Below are 24,018 nucleotides of genomic sequence, written 5' to 3'. Positions count from 1 at the left end.
AAAAATAACAAGATATTGCAGGAAATTTCATAAAAACTTTTATTCAAATTTATATAATTACTATTTTAACAGTTCCGTAAATACAACCTATTCAGATGAAGAGTTTCCTATCATCAAATCTGCAAAGAATAAAAAACAAAATGCCACAAAAAATAGAAACGAATGTGATGTGAGTGACAACTCTGAATTTGCATATCATTGTTTTGTGTATATGACTGTTTTGAGTAAAAACAACAAGGGAAATTACTCTATTCAAATAATTTTTAGTTGATGTGGACTTGACTTTTAACTCTACCCCTCCCATCCCAAATAAGAGTAGAAATAATCTAATCAAGAACTTGAAAATCAAAAGCAGCAATTAAGAAGCAAGATTTGATAAATACAGGTCTGAATAGAATTTCACAAGAAAATAAAAAGAGAAAAAAAAGATGGGTAGGGACGGGGAAGGAATAAAAAAAAAAAATACCCAGAAAAAAAAATCCGAGTTTCGAACCAGGGTCCTCGCACATGACAAAACAATGGCCAACGCATTTGGCCACAGACCATCGCCCTAACGGGATGCCATTTTTAAGAAATATGAAAGAAAGTCCGCTCGCCGCTGTTTCCTAATAATGCTTCGGCAATTCAACTGCAATTTCAGTCATTTCGCGATGGATATTGCCGTGTTTTTTTTGTGGTTCCTGACTTTGCTACTTAATGAAATTTCATAATTTTTGTTCAGTCATAAAGAAGAATGTCTATGCTTTATATTGACTATAACATTAATGTGACGCAAGTGTGATTTCTACGTGAAAATATGCTTTGTTTATTCACATATATTTCTTGAAAAAAAAAAAAAAATTCTAAGCTAAATATCGGTTACCAAAATACGTAAAATGTGCACTTTTTTCACTGTTCAGTAAATTCAAACTTTTATCTATATAACAAGACCAATCTTAAGAGGAATAAACAATTCTAAGAGCAAAAAACGCTGATTGGAAAGATCGTCTCCAATGGGCTGCTGTCAGCTCAGCTGCTCACTGCTCATTGTGTGACGTCACTCAGCTGGAGCTCGCAAGAGGACCGGTGGAAGGCAGAAATCTGGCATGAAAATAAATCATTTTTGAGAGCTGATTTCTGCAATCTCTGATCACTATTTTGAAAAGTGAAGTTATATATCTGATTAGTAATACTTCCCCTTTACAATGATGACCACATAAAGTCATTATAAAATACTTTTGATTCTTTGGATGTATACTTTAAGCATTCAGTTTAGCAGGAATGGGAAGATTTCTCCCCCGGTTCTGGCGGCCTAGATGTCTGGGGCCGATTGCACGAAAGGGTCTTTCCAAGGACCGTCTTTCGTGTCGCCCATCTTTTATGATGCGCTATAAGCGGGGTGTTTCTGAAATTTATGATAAACAAATAAAATTTGTAAGCTTGCTTTTAAATCAAGTTTTATACAATTTCATGAAATATCACATCATTTTATAAACAAATATTTTGTTTATTTTAACGGAAAAATAAAATATATTTGCAGATAATTTATTTGAAATGCGTTTCACATGGCGTATCATAAAAGATGGGCGACACGAAAGACGGTCCTTGGAAAGACCCTTTTGTGCAATCGGCCCCTGCTCTATAGTGCTGTCACTGCTGGGGATGATTGAGTGTGCGTGCAGTGTGATTGAGGCTGAGCTGTGCACATGGTGAAGTGATTTACGATGGGACTTTTGTGGAATGATTTCAACTTCTTATCTATAGATCTATTTGAATTTTAGATTAGATTGATTTATGAATAGTTTTCTATAATTGTGGAATGTTACATGTACACTTCCATTTTATGACACTTTAATTTTAAAGGGTACTGTTTGGCAAAAACAATGTTACTTGGGAAGAGAAGTCTGAATTGATGTCAACTTTTTTTTTATTTCTCTTAGTCTACAATTTGGTAGTTTTGTCAGGAAACTCAACATAAAACAATGAATTATTTTAGAAGTGGAAAGGAAGCCCCAGAAAAATGGAGCCCTAAAAATGTTCACCAGAGCTGATTTTGGTGCCCCTGAAAGAATTTTTTCTCGACAGATCTTCACTTTGATAAGTGCCAGAGTAGGTTGCAATACAAAATGAAAGGCCTAGAAAAATTTGCCTAGGTGCCCATTTGACTAGAATAAAAGTGGCCTTCATGCCCTTTAGAATGGCCTTGATACCCCTTGAAATTTTGGGGCATCCAAGGCCACTTTGCCGGTTGCCCCAAGCTGAAAGTGCCCATTTAAAAATGGCCTTGCCCCTCTCAATTCTCAATTCAAGCCCTGCTGCTGACTTAATTAAAGTTGGTAGATTATATCAAACGGCCCAAGACTAAGGGTCCAATTTGTAACACTCCGTTACTTAGCCCAGACTAGGCCTAGAGATGAACTTTTTTTAAATTGTTCACTGCATACATACTTTTTGCATTGAATGTTTGTCGCGTGTGGTTTTAAGGTTCGTTTAAACACATTCCTTTTTTTTTTGTTGGAAATTCTTTTTTTTGGCCATAATGATTCCTTTTTTTTGCTTGCACAAGGTTGGCAGCTCTGATGCTAGCACATCGCATTCATCGATTTCGAAACGTCGACAATCGATCGCAAACTTCATATCTTGAGTAGACCTTTTGTCTTTCAAAATAAGTAAAAAAATAGTGCCTTAAGTATGCACCAGATCGCACCATTAAGAGCTCAACATTGAAAAAAGCTCCCTACCCTGGGAGGGGGGTGTCCCCCCTCCCACACCTTCCCCCCGCTCGGTCGCTTTGCTCCCTCGCCGAGACACCGAGTCATGAAAATCTCACTCATAAATTTTTTTTTTACTTGGCATCTCTGATGTTTCAGAGTTAAATTATAGCCATTTGTAATGGGTGATTTTAATTTTTAACTACCCTGAGATTGATTGGAATTCTTGGACTACTTCAAAGAGTGAAGCTAGTGAAGAATTTAGATTCATTGAATGTGTTAGAGATGTTTAGATTCAATGCTACACCAAATGTTCTTGATTTGATATTTACTAGTGAAGAAGGCATGGTTGCCAATCTAAAACATTGCAGTCCCTTGGGACTCAGTGATCACTTAGTCTTGGTATTTGATTTGCTTTGTTATGCCGATTGTAATTCAAAGGTGAAAAACGTTTTGTGTATGATTAGTGAAAACTTTAGAGGTATGAGAGAGAAATTAAGTGCCATTCCTTGGGAGGAAGAACTTTCAGCAATGAGTGATGTCGATCAGCAGTGGTCTCATCTTTTAAGTATAATCGATTGTGCTAAGGAAGAATTTATTCTTCTATTGAAACAAGTGGTAGACGTACATGGGGCAAGATTAGTGATTTTCCAGTGGATTATGACACTTTGAAGTTGATAAAGAAAAAGCATGGAGCCTGGGAAAGGTATATTAGGGACAAAACTGTAGAGAAAAAGAAAATTTATAACACAATTAGAAATAAAGTGAAGGCAGCTACAAGATATTGTCAGAAAAGATATGAGTCAAACATTGCCAATCCTAAGAAATTCTGGCAATATGCAAAATTAAAGACAAAAGTTAAGTGTGGAATACCACTTCTATTATGAGAATGTACTGGAAATAGCAATTCATTGATAAAATCTGATGTAGAGAAATCAAATGCACTGTTGAAACACTTCTAGTGTATTTACTATAGATCCTGATGGACCTATCCCTTCTGTTTAACACCATGATGTCCCTATTTTGGACACAGTAATTACTACTGAAGAATGTGTATTGCAGAAATTAAAAAACTGAATGTTTCTAAATCACCAGGTCTGGACGGGTTACATCCACGTGTTTTGCTTGAACTGGCATCTGTTCTTGCAAAACCTTTGAGTATTATCTACTCGAACTCACTTGCATCAGGCGTAGTCCCAAGCTTGTGGAAGAAAGCCAACGTTAGTGCAGTATTCAAGAAGGGAGATCGTAAACTCTCGTCAAACTACAGACCTGTAAGTCTTACTTGTATAGTATATAAAATCATGGAGTCTATTCTAAGGGACGAAATATATGAGCATGTGAGAAGCAACAACCTTCTCAGTGTGAACCAATTTGGATTTGTATCTGGTCGATCCACTATGTTGCAGTTGCTCAATGTTTGAGATGATTGGACAAGAACGTTGGAGGTTGGCGGTTCAGTTGACGTCATATACCTAGACTTCATGAAGGCCTTTGATAAGGTCCCGCACCAGAGGCTTTTAGCCAAAGTAGAGGGATTTGGCATATCCAAGCCTATATGTGAGTGGGTCAGATGTTTTTTGGTCGGTAGGAAGCACCGTGTTTGTGTTAATGGTGCCTTCTCTGACTGGGCTGATGTTACTAGCGGAATTCCGCAAGGGAGTGTCCTCGCACCCCTGCTTTTTGTCATTTGCATCAATGATCTGCCGGATCTGATTTCGTCAAGTAATATTTATTTATTTGCAGATGATACAAAGATATATAAACATGTAGAGAATAATAATGATGCCGAGTTATTACAGGCAGACTTAGATCGTCTCGTTTCCTGGTCTGACAAGTGGCTGTTAAAGTTCCATGTACTTACAATTGGAAAAAAGAATGATGAATTTCATGGCTACACAATGACACATGGTAATGCCACACATAATCTATTACAAGTTGAAACAAGTAAAGATTTAAGCATGATCATTGACACAAAGCTTAGTTTTGACCAACATTTTCAGGCAAAGATCAATAAAGCCAATAGGTTAATGAATCCGATAAGAGGAATATTTGTTTATTTACACAAGGAGAACTTTTTACTCCTATATAAAGCTTTGATCAGACCACATTTAGAGTATGCACATGCCATATGGAGTCCTTACTTGAAGAAACATGTTCATGTATTAGAAAATGTACAGAGAAGGGCCACTAAAGGGCTTATGATAATCACTCGGGTCGCGGGCGCGTTTGAAATCACTTGGGTCGCGTTCGAAATCACTCGATTTTTTTTATTTTGATTTTGGTGTCTTCAATGGGACAAACAAGCTGGGAAAATAAAATGAAATTGAAATTCGAGTTTCGTTTTAAGCCAGCAAGTGCCTTAAATAAAATGTACTCGACTACTGTTTCACATAACAAACAAGCAAATTAGCCATGTGGCTCAACTAACTTAGAATAGATCCGGACTTCTACTTTGTCTTATACGAGGACTCCAAGTCGGAACTTGCCATATCTGCCACATCGATATTACATCGTCATTCCCATATGCGGACAAGCCTGCATGCAATGGCCCCAAGGCGGGACCCGGCCGCGGTAGCATGGAGCAAGCTAACGTGAGTCAAGCCGAGTTAGATCCCACGTTACAGTGCCAGTCAGTCCGCAGCTCGTCCGAAAGTATTTTATTCAGCGGTATGCATAGCCAGCCATCCGTGGTTAAATGCATATATGTACGTAATTAGACCAAAAGCTTCGGTCTCTGTTATGTTCGTTGTTCCGCTGATTTCCGTTGGCTCCACTCACCAAATACAGAGACCGAAGTTCTAGCTTGATCTGTACAGGGACTCAATGGCCATATGTTTATGTATTAAGTTCCAATAAAACAGGGAAGTGAAGCTGCGCGACAGCAGAAGTAAGGAGTCACTGTTTTTTCCCCTTGTCAGTTTATTTTTCCCGTTTTTGGTGCATTTTAGGACAAAACGGAATAATAATCTTTATTTTGGTACAGTTCTTTTCATATATTTTTATGAAATAAAGACAAAAATCGATGAGCCCCGTCTGGGGGATTTTGCATTGTTAACCCCCTAATGGTGGCTGCACGATAGCGAGCCGTCTGTGTACGAGGAGAAATAAAAATGTTTAAAAACTCCTCGAAACAGACGGCTGCCAGCTGTCTAATACGTAATGAGCTGTGAGGACGATCTTTCCGATCGGCGTTTTAAAATTTTGCTCTTAATTGTTGTCCATTTCTCATATAAAATTGGTCTTATTTTATAGATAAAAGGGCCATATTTATTGCAATCTCATTCATATTGTACTATATCTACTTAATATATCAATCGTAAACAGCTCAATTCACTAACTGATCGATGCATTATTTAGTAGCTAATTGCAGTTATTGACATATTTGCAATAGATTCTCAACTTCTCTTTGAAATCATTCCTAGTTAATCTTATTTCATTATTGCCGCTATAAACATTTAACCACCTGGTACTTTTCAAAATCAATGTTTATATTATATTTATCAATTAACTTTCACTTTAATTCAGTTTCAATTCAATTTAATTTCTGCTATTTCACAATTGTCCAATCGCAATTGAATTTACATTTTGATTATACTATTTTAATCATATTAGATATTTCTATTCCACAATATTTGCGCTTAATAAAGTTCATTTCAATGCTGTGTATTCCATTTTTAATGTATTGATTCACTTTAATTTATATGTAAATGCATCACAATTCGGCTTGGCCGCCACGATGTATGATTTTTTTTATCAAATAAACCATTTATCTATTGATCTATCTATCTACATGTATCTATCTCTCTATGATCTATCTATATATCTATCTACATGTATCTATCTATCTATCTGTCTATCTCTCTTTGATCTATCTATCTACATTATCTATCAATCAAAATTTATTCACTCACTGCAATATTACAATGTATTTTCCGTAAAATAATTTTATTGTCATCTGATTGACTCTATCTATACACATGTATATTGGCAGCTATTTTCATACTCATTGATATTCATAAGACACATGACCAGAGGTTTTGAAGGTGTAAGATTTTGTTCACAAAATGCAACATTTTTGCTCTGAAACCAACTTTTAAAAAATGAATCGAAGTAAACACAACTTTCAAAGATTACACTTACAGATCAAACTGTGACATGATGAATTTTCAGATCTAAAGGTATTAAGGTACAAAAAAAGTGAAATTTAAGCCACTTTTTTCACACTTTGTAACTGTTTTTTACAAGAGCATATTTATGTACAAAAGAGTGAGACATGTCAGCATGGGGGTTTTGAGGAGCATATTTTGCACATATTTTGCACTATTTTTGCTTCTGAAATGCTGTGGAAATGTTTGGTACACATCTTCTGATCACAAATTTGACAACCAGCGAATATGTCAGGACCCGCAATTTGCGAAAAATTCTGTACGCGAAAATAACAGCTTATACAGTATGTGACCAGTGGTGTAGCCAGGGTGCTACATAACTTTTTAGATGCACTTGCCCTGTTGGGCAAGTAAATTTTTAAATAGTTGGAATATACTTGCCCGAAAATCTATTTCACTTGCCCGAAAAAATCCTTGAAAAAAAGTTTTACTTCAAAAGAAAATATGGTTTTAGAAACCATTGACCGTTTTTTTCTCTCTTTTGACATGAACTGATGTACCTTGTTCTTGCATTTCTTTTTACAAAGTGATTTTATCTTGCCCACCATGAACAAATTTAGGGTCGGTATATCATATCGACCCTAATTTTGGTAATTCTACTGTGAGAATTTTGCTTGCCCTATTCGGGCAAGTACTTTTGATCTTTACTTCAAAACACTTGCCCGACCATAACTTTTATTTGCCCCGGGCAATCGGGCAAGTGCTTAACTAGGACCCTAGCGTAGCTAAGATTTTTTTCCTGGGGGGGCACTGGGGGGTCTTTGCTTTTTCAGGAGGGGGGGGCAACATTTTTTCTGTGTGTGTGTATGTGTCACAAAGATCCGACTTTTGCCAATAGGGGGTGGGGCCCGAAATCATCTTCACCTATATTTTCCCCGATCAGTCACTTCTTAGCTTTATTCTTTTAAAACAACATAATTATGAAATAATCTCATAAGCCCTATTATATAAAAAGTGTGAGCGCGAAGCTCAAGCAAATTTTTTTTTAACTTTCATTTATTTTGTCCTGAAAATTAAACATTCTGGGCAATGTTTGTGATCCTGAAAAAGATGTGTATCGTAAGTAACTATAATTACTGCGAACGCCAAGCGCGAGCAGAAGTTTTTAATTAATGTTTTAACATGATCGAAAAGGGACCTGTTATGGACTGTTTACAGTTACCCATGAAAACAGTACATAATTTAATAATGGGAGCGCGATGCGCAAGCAAAAAAATGTTGACATTCCGACCTAAAAATTGTCATTCTAAGCACTTTTTTAAAAATCATAAATGGGATAGGTATGTAACTAAACAATTGATGCGAGCGCGAAGTGGAGCGGAAGAAAATTGAGATTTTAGACCTAAAAGAGGGACATTCTATTCATATTTTGTAAATCATGAATAGGATATGGTTAATTGGGTATGTTTGATAATGCGAGCGTGAAGCGCGCGAGCAGACAATTATTGATATTTTGATCTGAAACTGGATAATTTAAGCACAGTTTAAATAAAGAAACATGCGTGTGCATGTTTTACATTTAGACCTAAAATCTGGGCATTCTGAATACAGTTTTTTTCAATCATGAAGATCAATAATGCAAGTGCGAGCTGAAAACATTTGATATTCGGATCTGAAAAAGGTCAATTTAAACACTATTTCAAGCACTGTATTGTGAAGTGGATGTGGATCACAATTAATGAATGATGCGAGCGCGAATAGCAAGCTGATATTTTTTTTATTTTAACAAAGGACCGGGACATTCTATGGACGTTATGTCATCATGAAAATGATGACTATCTTCCTATTATTCCTAAGCTTATTGATATTTTACTGTGAAAAGACCCAATTTAGTTATATGGAATTCATGAAAATGTTATTTTTTTATTTATTAATCTAATATGCGTAATGACAGCGTGAATGTTGTTGTTTTTAAGGCTTGAAAACTGGAATTTTTAAGCATTTGGTAATTATGAATAAGCATTACAATTTTTAACAATTAATGCGAGCACTAATCGCGAGCTGAATTTTTAAAATAAGATGTAATGAAAAGGGGAGCTTGTTTGGTTATAAAATGATATAGAGTACTCACCAATCAAAATACGAGCGCGCAGCGCTAACTTATAGGCCTACGTTTTGACAATCACATCTGAAAATGGATCTTTTAAGAACTTAATGGAATACACAAAGACAATACTGTAGGAACTTGGCAAATCAAATAATGCGACCACTCAGCGTGAGCATAAATGTTGATATGTAAACCATAAAACGGACATTTTACAGAGCTCTTAAATTTGTAAATAAAAAAAAATAATGAAAGCTCAATGTCCAAGCTGAAATATGTTTTGTATATTGACTTCAAAACTTCATATTTTAAGCTCCATATCAGATATGTATCTCATAGAACAGGCAATTCGAGCGCAAAGCGCGAGTGAAAATTTTGTACAGTAACATGAAAGTATTTCTTTTTTGCAAGTCTTCACTGATTCCACTCGTCTTCATCCTCTTTTTTTCACCTCTATTCCTTTTGTCTTTCCCCTTCTTTTTCTTTTCTTCTTTCTCCCTTTTTTTCTTTTTTTTGCTCCGCCAACTTTTTACAGGGGGGCACCTGGGGGGCACACCAAATCTCAGGGGGGCACGTGCTCCCCAGGTCCCCCCACATAGCTACGCCACTGTATGTGACCTTTTGGGTACATTGGTTACCGTTGATAGAATATGGTCACGTGACCCAAATTGCAACCATAGCTGTTTGTAATAAATCTGTCTTTCATGTGACTTTATGAGAGGAGCCACTGCCATTGTTTGTCTGATCAATAATCTTAGTCTTATCTATTTGTGTAGGTGACTTTGTAAGTCAGTTATGCTATCTCTTTGCATGTGTAAGGTATGTGATTGAAGTTATTGCTGCTGTTTAATGATGTATTATATTTTCTACAATGAATGTTGGAGATTTGAAATTTGATGCGGATATTTTGCCATAATGCTCTAATGGTAAAGAGCTGTTTAGGTTTTTAATTGGTATATATGTTTGATATTAATAGATGTCTGACGAAATATTGAGGTAAGTATTCCTGAGACTAATGAGGAATAGCGCTAGTAGTTACTGCAAGATAGGAACGTTACACAACGAATAGGTGATGAATTCAGCTAAAAAAATTCCAACACTGTGTCACATAACAAACATGAACAAGATAAATAAAAGCCAAAGTTATGCATTGAGCTTTCATGAAATTTCATGAAACTTTGACATACGGATAATCAAGTATCACTGAACATCCTGCCCAAGTTTCAGGTCACAAGACCATAATGTATTGTAGGCTACCGTAAATCAATACAAAACTGCATCTAGTTCATTTTTTATTTTTTTGCTGATATTCTGTGATAAAGAGTTTTGGAGGTCATTTAGGAAGCCATTGTCTGTTTTTATCTGTCTGATACAATTTAGGGAGGTTGTAGGCCGTATAATGAGTCATTTCACAGAACTATCCCAAGTATAGTAATTAGTCTACAATGTCAACACGAGATTGAAGGATGAAATGCTTTTCAATGGGATATCAAGTGTTGGAATTTAAATTTTGCCATTTAAAAAATGATACTCTGGCCTTGTAATGTCTATAATTGTTACGTACTAATGGTATACTGAAGAAGCAAGAAAACGCCCTTTAAAGATCGTCAGCATCGTCTGAAGCAGGATAAAGTTTTTATTTTACCACTGCTGGATTGAAAGCTTTATTTTTTTCATGTTCTGTATAGGTGAACATAACACAATGCATTGATTATTACAGATTTATTTGTTTTCATTATATTTCCAGATCTAGAAGGAAAACTTCAAGATGAGCGGTCCTCTAGCTGGTAAGGTGTGCCTTGTGACAGGTGCAACAAGAGGTATAGGCAAAGGAATTGCTCTGCAGCTGGGAGAAGCAGGAGCTACAGTATATATCACTGGTAAACCTAATTTGCATTTTGAAAAGTATTGTTTTCTGTTGATCTTAATTAGGATATATTTGGGGCATGCATTTCTACCAAGGGATATTTGTTTTAAAAAAATAAAAAAAATCTAAAAATTGTTGAAAGAAGACTAGAGAAACCCCTTAAATCTTGTTTAATACTGCATGATTTTCATGCAATTTATGTGGGGTTTTTTAGGTTTGAAAATTGAATTGCATTTTTTCTTCATGATTATTTACCTGAAATACCCAGTGACTCTTCAACACTCTTACATTTTGAACAATGTGCAGCTAGAAGGAGAAAACCACCCCAACAAAAAGTTGATTGGTAAAGAAAAAAAACAATCAGTATTATGTAACCTTTCATCTTTTACTACTTAATGTATTTTGATAACATTTTCAGCATGAAGCCTGATTGATTTTTCTCTTTTTTATCAACTTTTTGTTGGGGTGGATTTTGGTTTTAATCTTAGTCATTTCAGTGGATATGGTATGAAAATCTGTACTCCTTTACATTTTTCTATGCAATGTTACATCCTCTCCATCAATGCACCAGTTTCTCTGCTGCTCATACATTTGTATTGGTAGAAAATGTTCTTTTTTTACCAGAGGCAAAAATATTGTGATTTAAAATTGATTTCTGTAAGTAATAGTATAATTTTGAAGTCAAGACCAATCAAAGCTGTTAAATTATTTTCAATGATATACCATTTGTCAGTTTGGAGTGACTTTTTATTGGAGTGACATTGATGTCTTTGCTCTAAATGCTCAAACATATTCTCAAATTAATCTGGGGCCCATTTCATAAAGGACTTGCAACTGTTGTAACTTTTCCATTATGGCAACTACCATGGAAACCTTGATGATGATTGATTGGGTGCTGAGCCCTGTTACCATGGTAGTTGCCATTATGACAAAGTTACAACAGTTGCAAGTCTTTAATGAAACAGGCCCCTGTTCTTTTAACAATTATACATTAATACATTTGAACGGTGTCTCACACTACAGATATGTCAATTGCATGTTTGTCAAGCTTCATCATTCATTTAAGTCAAATGTAAATTTTCATCTGCCCCTTTCATTAATGTGTATGTTTTTCTGATAATTTTTTTTTCTTTCTTAATTTTCTGTGATATTGGTATCAGGAAGAACATTGAAACCAAAGCAAGATGGGGTAGGAGGGTCGTTGGAGGAGACAGCAAGAGAAGTAAGTGCATCCTTGTACCCGACATCAAGTAGAGTGTGGTAGTGGTAGTGGTAACAGGGTAGTAGTAATCCAAATGATTAAATCTGGTTTTGTCCTTTTAGAACAGGCTGCTGGATCAATCTCTCTCTCACAGAAATTGCCCTATCTCCCTACTTTCACTTGGCTTGATCAAGTACATCCTCTTTAAAGGAGAATGAAACCCTTGAAACCAGCCGAATCCATATCAAAGAGAAAAATCAAAGAAACATATTGTTGAAAGTTTGAGGAAGATTGAATGAATAATAAGAAAGTTATGAGCATTTGAATATTGAGATCACTAATGCCATGTAGATCCTCCCATTGGCAATGCGACCAAGATCTGTGATGTCACACACGTACAACTCCCTCATTACTTTAGTACTTATTTCACTTATATTCTCACTTTTATAGAGTCTATCACAAGGTGAGGTGTTCTCTTTATGAGAGGACAAGTACAGAGGTTTCACAACATTATATAATTGATGAATCGTTTGTCATATGATTAGAATGAGTAAAAAGAGATGTTTTGGGGTATATATTCAGTGTCCAAAAGGGGAGAGTTGTTCATCTGTGACATCATAGATCTTGGTCGCATTGCCAATGGGAGGATCTCCATAGCATTAGTGATCTCGACATTCAAATGCTCATAACTCTTTTATTGCTAGTCCTATTTTACTCAAACTTTTGTTGATCTTATTCTTTGATTTTTCTGCTTTCACAAAAGCTAACTTGCTCCAAGAGTTTCATTCTCCTTTAACTTGACCATCCTAAATATTTTATAAATCTGTTGCTTGACATAAAGTTATTTGTGAAAATTGCTGACTTTACAGACATCAGGAATGTGAAGTGTACAATAAAATGACAACGTTTTTGTAAGTAATTTTGTAAAATGTTAATGTATTAAATGAAAGGGGAAAATGTTATTTCCATAAAATGGTTAAATAACACTACAGTAAGAATGCTGTTACTTGTACTGTACATTAATTGTATATTCTACATTTGCATCATGCAAACTGTGAATGCAATTAATTATTCAGAAGTCTGTTTGGCTGTCTTTAGTTCATAAAGTTGTGTTATAATATATTTATTATGGAAGTCGGAAAATGGGTATTAAAAAGGAGATAATATATTGTTGAATTCATTTAACCCATTTACATACACCTTCAAAATTTCAAAGAAGCACATGTAACTAGCTAGTTTACCCCCCTTTTTATGCCCCCGCAGACGAAGTCCGGAGGGGGCATGCAGGGTTTCCGCGCAATAACTAAAAACATATTTAATGGATTTTAAAAATTGTTGGTGTGTAGGTAGATGACACCAAAATACAGGCTAAGTTCGAATTCGGAGTCCGCAGGTCAAAGGTCACAGCTCATTGAATATGCGAGTTGGTTTCCGCATGATAACTTAAGAAATATTCAACAGATTAAAACAAATTTGGGTGTGTAGGTAGATGACACCAAAATACAGGCTAAGTTTGAATTCGGAGTCCACAGGTCAAAGGTCACAGCTCATTATATATCCGAGTTGGTTTCAGGATGATAACTTTGGAAATATTCACCAGATATTAAAAATGTTTGATTTAAATATTTAATGGATGTTAAAATTTTTTGGTGTGTAGGTAGATGACACCAAAATACAGGCTAAGTTCGAATTTGGAGTCCACAGGTCAAAGGTCACAGCTCATTATATATGCGAGTTGGTTCAATCATATTGAATGAATTTTTGATCGCGTTAAGCAGGGGCATCTGTGTCCTTTGGACACGTCAAATTTCTAGTTTTTCCTGCAAAAAAGCTGATGTATACGAATGAGTGGTAGTTCATATTTTTCTTGTGCATTTATTATCCATAATTATTCCCGAATGTGATTTTGTTTTCCTGTAGATAGATGACAGAGGAGGAAAGTGTGTTCCAGTGCAGTGTGACCATTCCAAAGATGAACAGGTCAAAGCAGTCTTTGATAGGATAGAGAGGGAACAGAATGGACGTCTGGATGTCCTAGTCAACAATGCATATGCAGCAGTAACTGTAAGCATACAGACATACAGGGAGGGGTAGACTGTAGTGAATGGTTTAATGTTAGGTGTATATTTTTGTAATTTGATGTATTAAAAGACGTTCATTCAATTCAGTGACAATTTATTTATGTGCTGAATTCTCACTAGTCATTTAAAACTTGAGAAATAAGTTGAAATATAGGTTGTAGATAGAGGATAGAGCAAGAAAGGCAAAACATTTTTTTATTGATAGAAGTTGATTAGTTTTGTCACTTTCATTGAATTTATTCTCCAAAATTAAAGCCGATTGTTTCATAGCACATTAAGTCAAGGATAGTTTTACAAATCATTTTATATATTTGTATTTCAGGCGTTAATGGGTGCAGTGTCTACCCCTTTCTGGGAGCTTCCTGAAGCTATCTGGGATGATGTCAATAATGTGGGTCTGAGGTAGGTGATGGAATGTCTTCCAGTGATATGATATTAATATATATTGATGATGATGATGAAAATGAGCATGATGATGATGTTGCTCGACATTTTACAATGATAATGACAATGACGATTATAATAATGATATCTACACATTAATGAAAATGATGGTAATTGTGATGATAGTCATGATGGTGGTGGTAATAATGATTAATAATGATTGGTGATGAATGGATGATGTTAATATTAATGATGTTGATGATGTTGATGATGATGATGATTGTGATGATGATGATGCTGACGATGATGGTAATGATGGTGATGATGATGATGGTGATGATGACGATGGTAATGATGATGATAATGATGGTGGTGGTGCTGATATTGATGATGGTAATGATGATGAAAATTATTATTATCATGATCATTGCAATTTTGTCGTAACAAGTATATGGAATAAAAGTGAATATCAATATAAAGAGACAGCAAAAACAGGTAGACACATTCATTCTAGCAAATAATTAAGTAAGTTCTGATTTTGACTGATCGAATAAAACAAATAAGTAAAACTTGACATGATGTCACATGTTTTGTTTTTATTCCATGCAGAGCTTATAATATATGACTGAATATGTGACTGAATATGAGGAATATAAATCATGTCCATACCAGTTTTGATACGGCTTTTTGAAAACTAGCCATTTAATCTACAAGCTCATCTTCCATCGGGCCCTGCATACTATGAAATATCATTATTACCCTGCCATTCCATCCCATAGTGTTGAGCACCGAGCAAGAAGGTCCCATTTTAGAATACTTTTGACTGGAAATCAAACCAACAGCCTTCCGTTCATGAAGCAGGCATTCTAACCTCTGAGCCACCAGACCTGTTTCATGAGCTTCAATGAGTCCAAATCAGTCAATCCTATCTTTTATCTTTTATTTTTTGATCCCAGGAATCATTACATTTGCACAGTGTATGCAGCCAAGCTGATGGTTCCAGCCAAACAGGGACTCATTGTCAATATTTCATCAGGTGGCGGTCTCAGATACTTATTCAATGTTGCCTATGGGGTCGGAAAAGCTGCAGTACGTTTCTTTTTGAAGAATTTTGCGATAATGATGTAACCCATGTACCTCAGATTAGTCTGCAAGCACAGACTCAAATTTTACAGTTTTTAAGCAGTTATACCATGTCTAGAGTGAAGACTATACTCCAATATCCCTGACCGGTATAGACAGCCACAGTACATATTAAATCTAGTTTCACTACTTCAGACTCTGCATTATGCACTATTGCGAATTGTGTGACATCCAAAGGTCTGTGCCTGCAGACTAGCCTCAGATGGGGTTGAAAAATCTGCAGTAAATCTGTGCTATGAGATTTATGAGATTAAGATATCTCAATCTAGAACCTAGATTTGATATTTCCCTAGGTAGGGTTGTGAAACCTGTGGCAAGTTTGTGCTATGAGAATTATTAGATTTAGATATCTTAATTTGTGTACCTTTTAAAACTAAACTTGCCACTATTTCAGTTGGAAAAACTGCTGTAAGTTTGTCCTGCCTATAAGAATTATGAGACTAGGGTATCTTAATACACAATCAGGCATTGCTTTATTTCTTGTGTCCTTTCCCTTTATCCCACTATAGGTGGACCGGTTAGCAGCAGATTGTGCTCATGAGCTGAAGAAACACGGTGTAGCAGCAGTCTCACTCTGGCCTGGTGCCGTCAAAACAGAACATATCCTGGATAAGTTCAAAGACCCGGACTTGACCGTAGATGTTGGAGGCTATCAAGCAAAGGTGAGGATTTGAAGGGTGGTTGATGTACAGCACATTTTATGGGGAGAGGGGAGGGGGTGGGGGTTGGGGTGAAGGAAACAGATGGGAGGGGAGGAAGAGGAAAGGGGTTAAGAGGGATGGGAATGATGGAAAGGAGGGAGGGGGAAGGGAGTACCTTTAATTATTGAACTGTAGAAGCTGGTAGAATACTCTGACAGTAATTAAAAGAATAATGATAGAATATCTATTATACCAAGACTGAACTTCAGATTACACATTTGCAAACAGCTGGAAACCAGAAAGACAGCAAGTTTCCCATTAAATTTGAGTTGCTTGAGCTTAAGTTGAAATTTACAGATTAACTTTTTTGCTGTCTTTCTGTAAACCATAACATGTACATCGTAAGTACAAATCATGTATTTTGCCACTAGTTAAATAAAGTAATTTGAAAGTCAACATTCTGCCAGTTGATAATTTTTTTTTTTTTAATGTAGTATCTTCATGCACATTAGACTAAGCGAGATTTAATCATATGGGGAAGAATGGATAAATGCTTTGTGTTCATTAAAGGTCAAGTCCACCCCAGAAAAATGTTGATTTGAATAAATAGAGAAAAATCAAACTAGCATAACGCTGAAAATTTCATCAAAATCGGATATAAAATAGGAAAGTTATGGCATTTTAAAGTTCCGCTTATTTTTCACAAAACAGTGATATGCACAACTCAGCGTCATGCAAATGAGTCGGTCAATGATGTCCATCACTCACTATTTCTTTTGTTTTTTATCGTTTGAATTACACAATATTTCATTTTTTACAGATTTGACATTAAAGACCAAGTTGACTGAACCATATAGTATCAAACAATACTAACTCCACATGTTCAGTGAGGAATTAATTGTTGTTTCACTTGACAATGAGGAGAAATTAGAATATTTCATATAATAAAATACCAAAGAAATAGTGAGCGGATGACGTCATCAGTCTCCTTATTTGCATACCGACCAGGATGTGCCTGTAACTGTTTTGTGAAATTAAGCGAAACTTTAAAATGTCATAACTTTCTTATTTTACATCCGATTTTGATAAAATTTTCAGTGTTATGCTTGTTTGATTTTTCTCTTTTTATTCAATCGATTTTTCTTTGGGGTGGACTTGTCCTTTAATAACATGGTCTATATTAATTGGTGGTAGTGTATTTGTAAAATGATGCCTTCTGTGCCCGCCCCAATCCACAGCAAAGAGACATCTTCTTAATGGGCGAGACCCCTGAGTACGCTGGCAAGTGTGTGGTCAATCTAGCCACTGACCAGAACATCATGTGCAAGACGGGTCGAGTGCTCCTCACATCGGATCTTGCTCAAGAGTACGGTTTCACAGACATCGATGGCCACATACCGATCAATTACCGTCAGTTGAAGTCACTGGCTTTGATGGGTGGACACACTTGGATCGGGGCGATGATTCCGGGTTTTATCAAGATTCCCTTCTGGGCTCTCGCTGCTATTACTCACAAATTCTGATAGGTCAAAGGGTGAAAGGTCATCTTGGCCCTGTTGCAGAAAAATTTGCGTTTGGACACAACTAAAACGTATCAGTTGCGAATCCATAATGCTCTCTTTGGATTGGTTGATAATCAATATGACTTTGATTGCTTGAGTTGGATTTTATTGCAACTCTTGCTGAATCAAGGACAAAATTCTCACAGTGAAATGAAATTTTATAAAGTTTTTCTATACTTCAATACTCTTTGGATTGGTTGATAATCAATGTCTTTGATTGCTTGAGATGGATTTTATTGCAACTCTTGCTGAATCAAGGACAAAATTCTCACAGTGAAATGAAATTTTATAAAGTTTTTCTATACTTCAATAATCTTTGGATTGGTTGATAATCAATGTCTTTGATTGCTTGAGATGGATTTTATTGCAACTCTTGCTGAATCAAGGACAAAATTCTCACAGTGAAATTAAATTTTATAAAGTTTTTCTATACTTCAATAATCTTTGGATTGGTTGATAATCAATGTCTTTGATTGCTTGAGATGGATTTTATTGCAACTCTTGCTGAATCAAGGACAAAATTCTCACAGTGAAATTAAATTTTATAAAGTTTTTCTATACTTCAATACTCTTTGGATTGGTTGATAATCAATGTCTTTGATTGCTTGAGATGGATTTTATTGCAACTCTTGCTGAATCAAGGACAAAATTCTCACAGTGAAATGAAATTTTATAAAGTTTTTCTATACTTCAATAATCTTTGGATTGGTTGATAATCAATGTCTTTGATTGCTTGAGATGGATTTTATTGCAACTCTTGCTGAATCAAGGACAAAATTCTCACAGTGAAATTAAATTTTATAAAGTTTTTCTATACTTCAATAATCTTTGGATTGGTTGATAATCAATGTCTTTGATTGCTTGAGATGGATTTTATTGCAACTCTTGCTGAATCAAGGACAAAATTCTCACAGTGAAATTAAATTTTATAAAGTTTTTCTATACTTCAATAATCTTTGGATTGGTTGATAATCAATGTCTTTGATTGCTTGAGATGGATTTTATTGCAACTCTTGCTGAATCAAGGACAAAATTCTCACAGTGAAATTAAATTTTATAAAGTTTTTCTATACTTCAATAATCTTTGGATTGGTTGATAATCAATGTCTTTGATTGTTTGAGATGGATTTTATTGCAACTCTTGCTGAATCAAGGACAAATTCTCACAGTGAAATGAAATTTTATAAAGTTTTCCTATATTTCACAAGCAAAAATACAGAAGAGTGTGAGAGAGAGAAAAAAAAAATGAAGTTAACAACATTTTGTATTGTATTTCAAGGTTGCCTACAAATACAAGTCAATATTTGTTCAGAATACTGCCAGAATTGAGACATTTCTTTTTTCACCGTAGATTTGATATGCTTAAGTTTTTATAACATATAGTTCGTAATTCAAAGCGTACACTGAACTCACTTTCTACTTACTGTATAAACACCCTTATAGCTATTACATTGTTAATGTAATACGTATGAGTGCAATTCTGGACGGAATTTATTTAATGGCAGAAAGTTGGGTTCAACAAGCATAATCATGCTCATTTTCTTTTAATAAGACATTGATGTTTATGTTTTTTTCTGTTTTGTGGGTTGTTTCAATCTTCAGCTTTGGCATTACCATATTCCTTTAGAGGATAATGTAAAAAAAAAGACAACTACTAGACAGTGATATCAAGCAATGTAAATGACAGTCACTGGCAGATCCAGGGTGGGGGGCACAGCCGGCCCGTGGCGCCCCCCCCCCCCTTTTGAGAGGCACAATTAAAATTTGTAAATAAAAATGCCGTTAAAAGAGAAGTGTGCCCCCCCCCTTCTTTTGAAAGTGAAAACCTTTTTTTTTGCTTGTAAATTCGCTTAATTTTTGATTGAAACCCCTTTATTTTTTTGCTTGTCAAATTTTTCCTCGGGAAAATGTCCCCCCCCCCCTTAAAAAAATCCTGGATCCACCCCTAATGACAGTTCTATTTTGTGCCAATCCGCTAGTATACTATCATTGTTCAGTATTTGTTATTTTTTTGTTAATGTCATTTTTTAATGTAATGTCACTTTGTATTTGTATCATGCTTTCATTGTTTTGATTATTGCAAGTAATACAAAGAATGATATACTTATCTCTTTTCAATCACTTAATTTCAATCAATGTGAATTATTGTAACTAACTATTGATCTGGGGCCCGTTTCATAAAGGACTTGCAAATGTTGTAACTTTGCGATAATGGCAACAACCATGGTTACAGGGCTCAGCAGCCAATCATAATCAAGGTTACCATGGTAGTTGCCAATAATGGCCAAGTATGGCCAAGTAACAACGGTTGCAATTCCTTTATGAAACGGGACCCTGGTGTCATGTCACATAACTCAGATTCTTGTATGAAGTTTACAAATGTATTCAAATGTATTGTTTTTACTTGCAAAATATTTACTCTTATATATTTGGTCTGCCCCAGTCAAAAGTGTGATTGCATCTGGCTAGGCTCTGCTTAGATTCCTTCTAATGTTATTAGGGACATGATCTTGTCACCATTTTGCAGGAGGTTTTTATTCAGAATTGTTCAACAAGGTATTATTTTCATGTAGTTTGATTTTATGTTTTCATGTAGTAACCACCTTTCCATGTGCAGACACAGGGATGTATACAAATTTAATTATCTGAAGTATGTACTTCAATAAGATTAAAACAAGTTTATGGACACCTTTTGAAAACATGATGGATGGGAAAGAGAGCAAGAGTCTGCTAAAAATCTGTCATTGCACACTCGATTTTAGATTTCCTTTCATGATCTTCCGAAACATGACTGTCTTCTCATGATGTGTAGGGTGTTTGCTCAATACAAATAATTGGTCATCAGCTTGGGAGTCGAGTACCAGCAAATAAAAAAAAAATGAGCAAATTGATTATGAAAATTGCATGCTTATGTGCGCAGTTTTCATCAGGCCTTAAATTTCGACACTTAAAGGGTTGGACCACTTACCTATATGGCGCATTACATTACAAATAGAACAAATAAATAAGGTCATAACAAACCTCCAGACCAATGAGATTGAGGCCAATCAAAAGAACGGCTTTGATGCGATTCATCAGATTGACTACACAATCTAATTGTGATGTCATGATGAAGTCCCTTATCCTTCATTTTTGCTGACTTGCTGCATCCTCCACTTCCAAGACATTGAAAGATATGAGAATGACCATATTTTACTCAACATTGAACATTCTGCCCACCCTTCCACTGTGTTTTTGGAACCTGCTCAATACATTGGTGAGAGAATACCCTAAGCATCATGTATCACATATTGTGTAAGGATGTGTCTTGCAAAACACCCATGTGCAAAAATGTGCTCAAGGTCTTCTTGCGCTGATTCAGTAATATGTATCCACAGTTTAAATGTATGTTTTGCAGGGTGAGATAGTTTGTTGGATGAGACAGTGCTATATCAAATAATGATAGTTTAATTGTTGATATCATTTTATTCAGGGCCCACTGGTAGACCAATTCTTGGAACTGAAGTGGCTACCCTGGATAAATATGACATTATTATCATTATTGTTAGTGCCCTCCAGAGGAGATAATTTCCAAGTAGATGGTGCTCTATAGATGCCTCACAAGCCTGTAGCCAGGGGGAGTTCCAGGGTGTTCAATCAAACCCCCTAACCCCCCCCCCCACTCCCTTTGCTAAAAAGCAAGAAAAATGGGAGGAGAAAGAGAAGAGAAGGGATGGAAACCCCTTAATCGAAAACACTGGCTATGGGCCTGCCTATTATTATTATGATTATTATTATTATGACTTGCTCTGTTAAAACATTCCTTAATGATGTGAAGATAAAATGCCATCTTTTTTTCTTTTTACCTTTCACACCAAAGAGGATTGGGAGTTTCTAGCTCTAGTCCAAGTAATTTATTACTTTTAATTGTAAATATATATGCAGTTTCTATATTGTAATATATATATTTTAAGATCAAGTATGTTTTCATTAAAATGAAGCTGAATGGATATCCAACCTTAACAGAGATTTGTCTGTAACAATCAGAAATTTTTATTATTATTGAAAGTTTTTTTATTTTCCAACCTAAAAACTAGACATTTGTAACACTTTTTCAAATCATGAACATGATAGGAATCACCTAAAAACTGGACATTCGTAACACTTTTTCAAATCACGAACAGAATAGGAATTTAACTAAATAATAGATGCGAGTGCGAGCTGAAAATTTTTGATTTTCCAAAACTGGACATTCAAAGCAGTTTAAAAAGAATATGAACAGGATATGAATCTAAACAATTAATGCAAGCGCGAGCTGAAAGTTTTTTATTTTCCAACCTAAAAACTGGACATTCGTAACACTTTTCTCAAATCTTAATAGCTCAATCTCAGTAACACAAATTGACTGAAATATCAGCTTCTGAAAAGTAGTGCTCTTTTACACTTACTCAGCAACAGATATATTATCTTATAGATCTTAAAGATTATGACGATTTTTGAAGGGCCCATGATAAAATTATGCCCTGACCAAGGGTCAAATTTGTTGTTGACATATTTCTGATGAATTCAAGCGAATCTTTATTTAAAAATAAAATTGCCATCATTTTCCTTGGAAAAAAAATTAATTACAGATTTTCTTATTCTATTTTTGTCTAAAATAATGTTTGGTGTGTTTGAGTCATGTTGCCAAATTGAGTTGATACCAAATATTTGTGTCTTTTCAAAAAATCATGTTTTTCCTCTACATAGAGACAATAATTTCTTGCCTTCGTTAAATATACGATGTAAATGGTGCTTTCACATGATTCATGTATGTTAGTACCACATCAATCATATTACTGCAAGAAAGTCCTTACTGTCAGTAGAAAGCACTGAAGACCTTGCAGGAATCATGATCAGGACTCTGCGACCCAAAGATTTGCAATTAATCACCTAAGGTGCATTGTGTGTTTAGATGCTGGTTCATGGTGGTTTGCCCTTGAATTTGGATGAAATCAGAGCCCTTTATTTTAGAGTTTTGGCCAATCATGATCATTGTCGCATGCACATTATGTTCAAAACACTGACCATGAACCAATCAGCATTATTCTCTCATATTTGCAGTCCATCATAAATTTTTGTGTTACGGGGTCCATGTACACAAGGTGTTTGAATTTAGAAAAGTGCTTCTTAATGTTTGTAAATGTGTAGATGTTTGTCATTCAACTCTTTAAATTCAGCATGTAATTGAAAATACCTTGATATTACATTTGTATTACTCGGTATTACAGCATTACAATCGACATATGTTATTGCATGTATTTTGAAATAACTCTGATACCAATCGTGTCTTGATTATGAAATAAATAAAATAAATTGATTCTTATATTTGTCTAATATAATTTGAAATTGTTATGAAAACAAAGTGTTTTTTTGTAGCCTCATGATGTGAAGAAGTTTATAAGGAGAATACAGGAAAATCATAGCCGAAATTTAGAGGAAGGAAAATGAAATAACATTGGTTTTGCATTGTGTATATACATGCATTAGCGTACCTAAGGGGGGGGGGGCAGACTGCCCCCCTGACGAGTCACAACACATGCAAGGGACGTATCTCTGCCCCCCTGACGAGTCAAAACTGATCCCTGGCGAGCTAAGTGGTCCCCTCTGAACTTGAAGACCTTTTTTTTGGGGGGGGGGGGGGGCTTGTCAATTTTTTTTCTGGAGCGAATTGTCTTTTACTTGTGGTTGAAGGCCTTTTTTTTTTTTTTGGCAAAAAAGATCTAATCTAATAAAAGAGAGCCAATGGAGTAAATTAGAAAGTCAAAAGGGGCCTAAGCTTTCGATCCTAGCAGAATCTTCGTCGGAGGCAAAATCATTTTTTTTTTTGGGCGGACGAATTTGCCCCCCCTTTGGAAAATCCAAGGTACGCCACTGTATACATGTATGTTGATTGTGTAAGAGAGTTCCAGGAAGAGAGATGAGACAAGAAGATACAGAGAGACATGTAGATGAATCGAGAAAGAAATTGGGTATGGTTCATAAAGACCATTTGATGGAGTGCAAGACCTTAGCCATAAATGGGGCTACAAAACTTTTACCGACTCTACTTCCATTTAACCTCCACCCAGTCACAGATGAAGGAGTGAAGAAATATCAAAGTGCATCGTTGTTACTTAAATGAAAGTTTTGGGCTCGATGTCACAGTCTTCTACTTTTCCTCCTTTTTTTGTCTCGCCTGAACAAAGTTCGGCAGAGACCTAGTAGCCACTTTCCGT

General features: G+C 35.5%; 1 protein-coding gene across 10 annotated transcripts in view; it reads left to right on the top strand.

Moving 5' to 3' along the window:
- The window catches only part of LOC129254054 (dehydrogenase/reductase SDR family member 1-like), a 28,814-nt gene extending 5,672 nt beyond the window's left edge, over positions 1-23,142 (top strand). Inside the window, exons 2-9 of one of the 10 annotated variants that reach the window (XM_064095068.1) lie at positions 3,786-3,964; positions 10,651-10,783; positions 11,931-11,992; positions 13,892-14,035; positions 14,375-14,454; positions 15,393-15,525; positions 16,089-16,241; positions 17,459-23,142. In XM_064095068.1, coding sequence (XP_063951138.1) covers positions 10,672-10,783; positions 11,931-11,992; positions 13,892-14,035; positions 14,375-14,454; positions 15,393-15,525; positions 16,089-16,241; positions 17,459-17,743 — 969 coding nt within the window. In that variant the 5' untranslated portion in view covers positions 3,786-3,964; positions 10,651-10,671 and the 3' untranslated portion in view covers positions 17,744-23,142. The other 9 variants (XM_064095073.1, XM_064095067.1, XM_064095072.1 and 6 more) reach the window with 9 other exon arrangements.
- The last annotated feature ends 876 nt before the right edge of the window (positions 23,143-24,018 follow it).

This window comes from Lytechinus pictus, chromosome 2 (genome assembly GCF_037042905.1).
Source record: "Lytechinus pictus isolate F3 Inbred chromosome 2, Lp3.0, whole genome shotgun sequence".
Taxonomy (NCBI): domain Eukaryota; kingdom Metazoa; phylum Echinodermata; class Echinoidea; order Temnopleuroida; family Toxopneustidae; genus Lytechinus; species Lytechinus pictus.
Note: the sequence above shows the minus strand (reverse complement) of the source record. Positions and strands in the feature narration are given on the sequence as shown.